The sequence below is a fragment of the Lathyrus oleraceus genome, chromosome 1 (assembly GCF_024323335.1).
Source record: "Lathyrus oleraceus cultivar Zhongwan6 chromosome 1, CAAS_Psat_ZW6_1.0, whole genome shotgun sequence".
Classification (NCBI taxonomy): Eukaryota; Viridiplantae; Streptophyta; class Magnoliopsida; order Fabales; family Fabaceae; genus Lathyrus; species Lathyrus oleraceus.
In genome coordinates this window covers 290,140,000-290,151,841 of record NC_066579.1, presented here as the reverse complement: position 1 = coordinate 290,151,841, position 11,842 = coordinate 290,140,000, and the positions used below count along the sequence as shown (strand labels likewise).

At 33.4% G+C, this 11,842-nt stretch overlaps 1 protein-coding gene across 1 annotated transcript; it reads right to left on the bottom strand.

Moving 5' to 3' along the window:
• Nucleotides 1-6,929: 6,929 nt before the first annotated feature.
• LOC127131004 (uncharacterized) lies at nucleotides 6,930-9,937 on the bottom strand. Its single transcript, XM_051059955.1, has one exon. It carries the CDS (start codon nucleotides 9,702-9,704, stop codon nucleotides 7,164-7,166), a length of 2,541 nt encoding a protein of 846 aa, XP_050915912.1. The 5' UTR covers nucleotides 9,705-9,937; the 3' UTR covers nucleotides 6,930-7,163.
• Nucleotides 9,938-11,842: the final 1,905 nt, after the last annotated feature.

Here is an 11,842-nt window from a genome sequence, read left to right as displayed (position 1 = left end):
ACACTTATCATCCTATTTTTGTTTCTTTTGTGTTGGATCTTTTGCAGCTTTATTCTTGGGCTCATTAGTTTTCTTTATGTTTCCATTGTCTTTAGAGGTGCTAACAAAATGAGCACTTTATGTCTTTTCTTTCTTCAACATTTCCTCTTCTTGCACACAAGACGAAATGAGCTCATTAAGATACCATTTCTTCTTTTGATATTTATAAGATATCTTAAACAGACTGAATTGTGAAGGAAGAGAAAGTAATACTAAATTAATGACCAAGTCTTCTGACAACTAAAGCTTTATTAAGTTTTGAAACAATGTTTGACATGTCCATAATGTATTCCCTTATATTTTCTTTGCCTTGATACTTCATGGAAATCAAGTTCTGAAGAAGAGTAATTGTTTCTGCCTTATCGCTTTTTCAAAGTGCTTTTCAATTTCAGGAAGGAAATATTTGGCATTTGTTATGTCTTCAAAGATAGTACTCCTAAAGACCCCAGGAATGTCGTGCTTAATGATTATCAAACTCATGCGATTGGAGCGATCCCACTTCTCATAATACTTCCTCTATTTAGAGGCATTAGATTCTATAAGAGATGGTGGTTGATCCATCCTTAATGCAAGATCAAGATTCATGCAGTCAATAACAATTTCCATGTTCTCTTCCGAGTTCTTACAATTTGTCCCATTAAGGACCGAAACCGAATTTAGATTATCAAATATCGAAGCAATTTTGATTGAAAAATAAAAGAAAAGAAACACTATAAATATACTCACAAAGAAAAATTGAATCTTTAATATGTTCAAATAATGACATAACTCATCTCAAAATACACAACACATCATCAATATCAAGTTTTTGGACATTAATATTAATTGTTAGTGATACTCTTGTTGTAATGGTCAAACATTGATAATAAAATATGTCAAATAATAAACCCCTTTTTAGATTGATTTATCATTAACATGTGAAATCTTATAATTATCACATGTTTATCATCACATGTGTGTATGAAATCCGACCAAACATCAAATGTCCTTTGGGTCAGTTAATACTCGCACGGATAAACACACACACAAAATATTTAACATTTCTTATAGGCAATCTCCATAAAAGAGGTCACTTTTGGGAACTTTTTAATTTAATTGACTCATTTAAAATATTAAACTATTGTATAAAATATAAACCGTAGCCAAAATTTGAATATAAATGTACAAAAATGAATGGATAAAACAGTTAAGGGACACAACCATGCCAACCAGCATGACTTGCCTGTATTCCAATCTATGTCTTCTTTATTATGTGAAGAAAAAATAATAATACATTGCTAAATTTTACAAATATTAACTAAATTTTGTAAAATTGACATAAACATTAGTAAAAGACACATTTTCTACCTTAAGGAACAAAATATTTGATCATAAAAAATTGTTTATTACCATGATGTATGATCATATTTGATTTTGGTATATTTCTTAGTCGTTATTGTAATAACTCAAAAGAAAACATATTTGAGACTAGACAACAAGTTTCAAAGGAGCGTAATGGATTCGAAGATTTTTTGATAGAATTCGATATGAATTGTGACTTTATATTAGAAACCAAAAATAGGTGAAGCAAATGGTTTATAGGAAACCGAGACCACAATTATCTGCAGAAACAGCGTCAAATCTAAAAATAAATAAAAAATTGTGGAGTTTGATTCAGTATCCAACACGAATTTGATGAAGCACGTCATCAAATAGAACAAATATCATGATTTACAGCATACAAAAAATAAATAAATAAACCTTACACAAATTGGAGAATTTTTTATCATAATAATCCACATTTAAAAAAACCCCAAAATAATCCACATTTCAGATAATTTTCCAAAATAACCACTTTGAAGAACTGATGTCAATTGAATTGGCGCCTGCTCTCTAAGTTAAAAAGGTGGTCCCAATCAGATTGACTTGTGCGCCTAGTGTTGCCAATCCAATTGGCGCCTATGTGTTATTTTTAAATGCATTCGCCAATTGGATTGACACTAGTGTGTATTGTGTAATTTTTTTTATTACAAAGGGTTGCCAAGGGTTATAGTTCCATTGGCTGTTAATTCTTCGTAGATGTCATTCTCCGAGGTTTGTCAGGGGATATGGGATGTGTTGAAGCATGTCGAACTGCAGGATATGCTCTAACTGAACCGTCATTTCAACATTATCGTGACGAAATTAGATTTTCAGATGCAAATGCAGGAAAGTAGGTGGATAACATTCCAGTGGAGAAGTGGACAATGGCATTTGACGGGGGATGTTGATGCGGACACATGACAACAAACCTCGTGGAATGCATAAATGGTGTCTTTAAAGGCATTAGAAATCCACCAATAACCGCATTGGTGAAAATAACCTATTTTAGATTGGCATCAACCTTCGCAACCAGAGGCGAAAGATGGAGTGCAATGTTAATGTCGGGTCAATTATTTAGTGAATATTGCATGAAAATGATGAAAGAGGAAACTAGCAAAGCTAGCACACACGCGATTATAGTCTTTGACTGCCATAGCCAAACTTTCAGTGTGTAGGAAACAATCGACCATAATGAGGAAAGTTCAAATTTATCCTATGTTGTCAGACTAAACTGAAGTTAGTGCGACTGTGGCAAGTTTCAGGCCTTTTGTATACCTTCCTCACATGTCATTGCGGCATGGGCACATACTCGCTAGGACGCTTACAACCATTTATCTGATGTTTACAAGACCATTAACGTTATGAATGTCTACAATGAAAGCTTTATAGTGCTAGCAATGGAGGAATATTTGCCTCCATATCAAAGGGGCATAGTTTGGCACAACGATGACATGCGAAGAAAGAAAAAAGGACACCCAAACAACACGTGTATTAGAATAGAAATGGATACGGCTGATAAAATGATAAGATTATGTAGTATATGGCATTAGCCCAGACACAATCGGAAAAATTATCCCAATGTTGGAGCATCCACGCAATGCATCATGTCTCTAAATACTTCTAATGTTTTTGCCTTTAGGTATGTCCCTGTCTAACCAACGAATCAACTCCCTATGTAGTTGCTCGAAACTACAGATGTTCTAGAAGAGCATCTCCATTAGAGGATTCTCTCTCGAATAAATCATTTTCCCTTGACGACTACGAAGACGGACCATGTTTGCAATATTCCAAGATAATGAGAAAGAGATGTAGAAAAATGAATCTCACTACACCTCTATTTATACTAAGTTTTACACAATACACACTAGTGTCAATCCGATTAGCGATTGCATTTAAAAATAACACATAGGCGTCAATTGGATTGGCAACACTAGGTGCAGAAGTCAATCCAATTGGCGCCACCTCTTTAAATTAGATAATAGACGCCAATTGGTCTGGCACCTGTGCTTTGACGTTTTTTTTAAAGTGAAGTAATTTGGAAATTAATCTTAAATGTGAATTATTTTGAGATTTTTTTTGAAAAACTGGGTTATTTGAGTAAAAAGATTAAAAGAGATCCCAATTTTGGAACCCTGATTTCAATAATTCCCATAAATCAAATTAAATCAAGTATTAGTGACTCTGATACCACTTGTAGGAGTTGTTCCTTATGATTTCTACCTATATAGAAATCAAGGATACAATCCTAAATTAATCTCTATTAACTCATATCCTATGAACTCATACCCAAATTTAAGATGAGAATGAAATCGGAAGCATATTTGAGTTTTTTATTGGAATCACAGAAGGTTTGCGGGTATGTAATCTTTCAGTTTGTAGTGTTTTAGGTTTTTTAATTCTCTCTTGATAAGAATGAAGAGAAAAGCCCGATAAATTCTATGAATCTTACTCTCCAAATGAGGATCATAACTCATATAAATAACTGTTTTAAGGTTACTATTTAATTTTCAATATTTCTAATTTAATCTTTTATCAAATTAGAAAACTAGAATATTGACCTATGATATTTATATAATATTTTTTTATGACATATATATGCACTAATTAAATAATAGTTCTTGATTGTGATCCAAAGTTCTTACATAATTTACATAATAAAATAGAGATAAAATATAATAAAAGTATGACACGTAAAATTCCAGTGTTCAACCCACATTTGAAGCAAAGAACATCACATTTTGCATATAATAAAGAATAGAGGAACAATATGTTTATAAAGACTTTTTGAGAGATTGCTTATAGTTTGATCGAACTCTTACTTTAATTAGAGGAATGTCAATCTCTCTTTTGTTTTTAAAAACATTCTTATTTATCTTATAATATATTTAATGCACGCATGATAAAAAAAATAGAATATTATTATTTCTATCTTTGATTGATATAATAAAATATATACTACATTCAAATTATAAAACTATTTTTATGAACAAACTACATATATTTTAAATTAATTATTAGTATTTAAATTTAATATAAATAAAAAATACAACTTTTTAAATAATAAATAATTTTAGATAACATATAAAAAATTTATTGACATAAGTAATTAAGTATTTCATAAATAGAACTCCTTTATTTGACCGACCATTACAATTTCATTTATATACATTAATTAGTACAAAATTCAAAGGCTATTTTGACCTATGCTCACCGTTTCAAGTAGTACTAGTACAATTTATTTACTCACTCAAAAAATAAAAAGGTTAATGATGAGGGAACATTGAAAATATGAAGATTCTTGTAAAAAGATAGTCTTGTCCTGTACCAATCATCACATTCTTCTATACAAAAACCAGACTGGATTCAAATATGAAATCATACTACTACTACCTTACAACAAGAAATAAAAGAATTTGAATTTGTAACTTATTAAAACTTGATAAAAGAAAACTCCATCAAAGTGATATTACAAAATTAAATCGATGAGAAAAGGTCTCTTAAATTAAAATTTCATAAAAGAAAATTCTGAAAAGAAGAAAAAGGCAGAAAAAAGTTGTTTTTGCAATAAGTTGGTGAGTAGTCAGAAATTTGGTTAGAATTGCCGACATGATCGACTGTCACTTACACACCAAATTGAGTACAAATATAAATCAATTCTGAAAATCAGCATCTTACTTACACTATAGTACTCTAATAGTGCTACTCTAATTACTCACTCAGTTCAACACTATTTACTTCTTTCTTTGACTTTTTTTTTCAGTCATTAACTTGTTTCAGAAACTTTTCATTATGATCTGCTCTTTTTGGTTGTTGGACTTGGAGATACTACATTAAAGCCTTCTTTTCAGGAGAAGAATTACTTTCCAATATCATTCAATATTAAATATAAACTCTTATATAGATAATCAGATCATCAACTTAAGGTGGATTATGTTATTCACACATAACTTCTATGTATATATATATGCATGCATGCATGAAGATACCATTTTCTAGTCATCAATACTTCACCAAATATACGAATAGGAGTGACAAAATAGGTTGGATCTATTCATTTAACCTGTTATTTATATTTTGCATGATTGTTTATATATATATATATATATATATATATATATATATATATATATATATATATATATGCCAATGAAAGGTCACTCTCCTTTGACCATGACACCAAACAGTGACATGTATAACAACTCTCCGATTGTGGGGCCAAACAAAGACACCAGGAGAAATATGGCAGATTAGTAGTATTTTACAAAACTTGTTTGGATACCAAGATTCTTATCTTCATCCGAGGTTGACACACGTCAAAACCATGTTTGGTTTTTCACCCACCCTACCAACCTATTCCATTTCTTCAATATTCACATTTTAAGACCCTCCTATGAACTATGAACTTTGATTCTATATTTTTTTTTCACTATCGGTTTCTAGTTTACAGACCGACTAATCCGATTCGGTCTCTCTCAATCACAGTTATGGAGATCGAACTGTAGTCTTTCATATCAAGTCCAACGTTAATCACCACTAAATCAACTAACGATTGATCTATTTCTTATTTACAAATTTTTTTTTACAAAATTCAATTTATGTAGACGGTATAATATAGCCGATAGATTGATTATTCAATTAATATAAAAACTAATTTTCTCTCATTTATAAGATCATAGAAAATATTATTCGGTCATAAACTTCACTCTCTTATTCAACAAACATTAGGCTAGTGATCACATAAGTAAATATAGATTTAAGGTCTATGTACTCTCCATAATCTTTCTTCCTAGTACAATCAACTGAAACATTCGTTTGTTCAATCAAAATTAGACGATTCAGATCCCTGAAGCATGCAATATCATAAATCGACTAAAAATGAATTCAGAGATGTTCACATATATGCTTTTTTCTTTTCACTTATAAGAAAATAAAAATATTTGGAAATAATTTTTGTTGGTACTATGACAAACTGTTTAGGAAACAGAAAACTCCAAAACATGAATTAATAATCAAACTGTAGGCCAAAATTTGTCCAGATATGTTTCTTCACTTTTCTCAAAAGGCAATCACATGCATCAATAGTTCACAGATTAAGCATTATCAAAAATTCCTGCAGAGACTGATATCTCAAGTTGAAGAAAACCACGGTAGACGATATAGAGACTGATCTCTCAAGTTGAAGAAAATCACGGTGGACGATTTGATATCGGCCATTTATATAGATCAGACGGCTGAGATTGATCACATAGTTACTGCCACCCATCTGTTCCCTCCACCCCCACTCCTCAAAAGATGTCATTTCTATTGTCGTTGAAAAACATTGCTCCAACAATACAACCTTTCTTGCTTTTTAATAATTTTTCATACACAACCACAAAGATTCACTTTACTTCAAAATTTTCAAATAGTTTGCTTGAAAGTGCTTTCTATCATTATCATTTCAGTGTCAATATCTTAAAAACAACAAGAAAAGAGAACCACATAAGTTTAAAGTGATTTTCATAAACAGTTATTATGTTTCTAATTTAGAATTTCATCCACACATGGTATAAGATAACTCATCTTTTTCAGATTGATAATGAAATTAGAACTCAACCATTCTCATTAAAGAATCTGATAAATCCTAAAAAAATTACACAAATCTATAAACTTGAAAAAAAACGAAGCTTGTTACTCGTTACGCTAAGGTTTTAAAATGCGATCGTGGTTACTCTGCGAACCTTTATATTGCAAGAAAAAAATGCGGTTGTGATGCCGTTGCAGAAACTTTGAATTTCTTTATACTAAGGTTGCATTGCATCGGCGTATACCTCAGCTAGCATGCTATCTTCATCGCTTCCGGAAATGGCGAACAATTCTGCGTCTTTTTCTTCCTCGCTAGAAAAGTCTCGCTTTTCGAGCTTTGCATGAGCTGCAATATATATCATTTTCTGAGCTCTTTCCAATGCGACTCTCGAGTTTTTGTTTGCGGAAGAAACTTTTCTCATGAAAGACCAGTTACTCTTGAATCCGCACGAAGTTGCGTGAAGAAAAATGAGCCTCACTGCGATCTTCCCTAAAGATTTGAACTCGCAGAGACATGTTTCCCAAACGAGTCGACTGCTAAGCGGATTCGCGACTTTCATCTTCCCGGTGATAGGGTCTCTTTGTTTCATTTGAACCGCTTGTGCGTAAAGCGGGTCGAGTCCTTCTGATCTCCATTTCATGAGCTCCATCAATACGATATGAGCTTCTTCTCTTGAAGCTAGTCTCGTGAGTAACTTATCGACGTCTTTCTCTTGTTCGCGCGTCAAAAACTTGAACGGTGGAAGATACTTTCCGCTTGTGTCTTTGATCAAGTAAAGGGGATCGAGAATAAACGCTGCAGACCAAGCAGGGTGGTAGTTTTTCCGAAACCGTTTTTCGAGTATTTTCTCCACTAGTCCTTCGACGACATTGTACTTTCCACACCATTCCTTCACTTTGGTTCTTAGCTCCTCCCAAAGGGGCAAACACCTACCAATCAACGGCCTCTCAGCCTCTATATCGTGCACCATTCCTTTAATAATCTTCACGAGGGAATAAACCGCTTCAAGCTCATTCCAAAACAACTCACTCTGAACCAAACCAGCCACCTCTCTTGCTACCGGATCCTCCATAAACATCGCCTTAAAACCGTCCTCCATCACAACCATTTGGATCACTCTAGCACAGCTCAAAATATCCTCAAGCATTGGAAACACCGACGAAAAATTCTTCAACGGATCGCATTTCGGCGAAGGGACGCGAATCAACCCGCCATACTCCATCTCCTGCATTCTATAATTAACAAAAACATTCCTCACCTGAGACTCGGTGTTTATAAAATTCGCAACTTTGAGACAATTCTTAGTAACAACACTGAAAAGTTCGAGCTCGTTGCTGAAGTCCTTGATTAAACTAACAAACCCTTGAAGCTGACAAGAAGTATTCACCATCCAATGGTTTTGAATCTCCAAATTCTTCAATGCCTTACCCTTAAACTTATCAGCAACAATCCCTACGCATCTCTGAACAACACTACCGCTAACACCGGTCACCGTCTCCCACAAAACCTCTTCGGCATACTTTGAATTCACAATTCCACCTCCACCCGTAAACACCGCCTTTTGAAAAATGCTATTCCCATTCGGTAAATTCACCATAAACTTAACCAAACTCTCACCACCACAACACAAACCATACAAATTCCTATTACTACTACTAGTACTACTACTATTATTATTATAACTCTTCCAACCATCACTAGCTACTTGAAAAAACATTGCATCCCTAATTTTTGCCTCGGACTCACTCTTAACCTCGCTAAACCTCGCGTCGAGCCTTGGACCGGAAACCTCGCGCCTCAAACAACTTCCTACAGGCAAACCAACCTGAGAAAGAAAAGCTTGAAACTTCCTATGCTCAAGTGTTGACAATGAAACAGAGCCACAACATTCATAAAACCAATCAGCAAGTAAATCCAAAGCAGAATTAACCTGTTCTTTACTCAATGAAGCACCTGGTGAAGTTTTAGGACTCTTCAACTTCTTCACACTGTCTTCAAACATAGCCAAAGCACATAAATCTTCTTTTCCACCAGATAACATCAAATGATTCTGAGTCAAACTCTGATTCTGATTCTGATGGTTCACCATATTACCATGCACCTGAGGGTACCCGATTTCAACCAATGCCAAGTTATGATTTTGATAAGTTAATGAGGTTGGTGAGGTTGAAACAGAAACAGGAACACCCATTTGATGTGGTGAACTCCTTTTCCGGTTCGAACCGGAAACCGACGAAATAGGAACCGGAGAAGGAACTGAACCGGGTTGTTGTTGTTGTTTCAACCCGGAGTTGTTGAAATTCGAACAAGTTCCACGCTTTAAATGTTCAGAAGCTGTTCTTGAAGGGTTTGAAGCCGAGAAAACAGCTTCACACAGAGAACACTTGAGTTTAACAGATTTAGGAAGACCTGAATCAGGATTTCGAACCAGAATCGGTTCGAGATGAGTCCAATACCATGCACCTTTACCTTTGATAGCTTTGGTTCGGACAGTGACGAGACCTTCGTAGCGTTTGTTAACGGCTTTAGCGGCGATGTCATCGGAGGAAGGTAGTGGTTCTGTGGAAGTGGAGTTTGTTGAAGTCATTGTTTTGGTGAAAAGGGTGTTTGAATTTGTGGAAAAAATTGAGTCTTGTGATTCTTTTAATTGAAGGGTCAAAATTGGGTGGGTTCTTGAGGAAAGTGGTGTTGTTTGGAGGGTGGTTTTGGTTTCGACATTGTTGTTGTGGTGATGGGTTTGGGATTCGTTTTGGGACATTTAGCCATAAAGGGTTGTGACAATGGAAGAAAGTGGAGGAATGAGGGTAAGGTGTTTGATGAATTGTGGAGATGAAGAAGAAGAGAGTGAGAGAGTGAGTGAGGTTTGTTGGGTGTTTGTTGTTGCTACAAAAAAAGAGTAGACAGGTGAGTGCATATAGAAGGAGGTAGTGAAACAGGGAAACTAAGAGAGAGAAGGGTGAGTCAACCAAATTTGTATTTCTCAACCAAAAAGGGACACTCTTTTTTTGTTTGCAGTAACTTATTTTAGTTATTTTCTTCTTTATTATTTATTCAAGAATAAATAGAGAGAGAGAGAGTGGAATAGAATAAAATTTAATAGATTGAGTAAGAGAGAGAAAATGGGGTAAAAAAAATTAATAGGATTGTCTATCATCACTACAATTCATTATTCATGTTATCACTAAGTTGGTGATTCTTTCATCAAAATTAAATGGTATAGACTTAAATTAAATTATTTTGTTTTTCTAAAAAGAAATTGAGTCTTAGAAAATTTTCATGTTTAGTGATAGTTTGATCCAAAAAAGAAATGTAAAGTATAAAATTAGAGTAGGAAAGATTTACATGATATATTTGACTTTCTAATTAGTTAAAACTTCAAATTTACCAAATATCATATTTTCAACATCTAATAAATTTATTTTAAATTTCAAATTTATCGAATATCATATTCAACATCTAATAAATTTATATTAAAGAATGATGTATTGAACATTTAAGGGACGACTAGACCGATACTCAAAATAATATTAATGAGTTTCAATCTATTACAAGTGAATTGGTACACTATTTCATAATTGTCTTTCAACTTTCAAAACTTTACACATATAAAGATATATGACGTAATTTCATAATGTCAAATTTATTTCATTCCCATATCCAATGAAATCATGTCACCTCACCATTTATTTGTTTGTAACGCCTCTCCCAAATTGACACATGTCTTGATAAAATATTTACTTCTCAATCATTTTCCCTCCTTTCATACTTCATATTTTCACCGAACCGGAATATCTATATCTCTCTTCTGTTTTCAGTTTCACTCTCGAGGTTGCTCCATATCTCTCTTTCATCAACCTCCATTGTCTTATCACCTTCAAGCTCCCTTTTCATCAATATTAGGTACTTTTCTCAAATTTTCTTCTTCTTCTACCTCCATTGCCTTCTTTGTATTTACATCTGACGTTGTTTCTCATTTTCAAAAAATTTGGTTCTTCATTGATTTTTATCACGGTAGTGTTGTTATTGTCTGCATTTTGTTGTTTGGTTCTTCAACATTCATTATCTTTTATGCATTTCCTTTTGTTTTGCAAGACTGCTTTCGTTTAGCATAACTAGATTTGTTTTCATTACCTTTAGATTTTCTATTTCTCAAATACATTGTGTTTATCCCTGAAAATGGTTTTCGCGGTAACATACCATAGGTGTTTCGTTGATGTGTTTCCATTTAGTCATTAAATGAAAATGTTTATGAGAAAGAAACATGTTTGTTGATGTTTGAAGCTTTATTGTCTCAGTTTAAAGCTATCAACTTTATTGCGAGAAAGAAAATGCTTGTCATACAAAAAGTTTCTTACTAATCAACTTTAGATGTTTTAACCTTAAGTGTTTAAGCTTTGAACCATTCTTTTATTATCATATTTCTAATATAGATCATTACCTCAACAATGTCAAGGCCACATATTCTCATAAAAGACTTGGCTCTAGGAAATCATGTTTGGAAAATGCATATTCGTGTTGTTGACATTTGTATTGTTAAGGAGAGAAGTGGCTAACAACATCCCGAGTTGGTCATATAAGATGCAAAGGTAGTAGTTTCACACACTTATTTTGTATAAATGACAACAATGTCACTAATTTAAATACTATTTATCAGGGGGGTCAAAAATATGTCATGATTCGGAATCGAGATTTTAAAGATTGGCTTGAAAATTTTAGGGAACATGAAACATATTGTCTGTATAATGGAGAATTAGTGCTCAATAATGCCCTTTTCAAAGTCTGCCCCAACAATCTTAAACTTATTTTTAATGGGGTAACAACAATCTCTAATGCTAACATACCAGACATTCCCTCACACCAGTTCAACTTTCAATCCATTGAACATTTCCTCAATGG

Excerpts from the sequence above, each read along its gene's own strand:
- LOC127131004 (XM_051059955.1), bottom strand. The coding sequence starts at position 9,704 with ATGTCCCAAAACGAATCCCAAACCCATCACCACAACAACAATGTCGAA.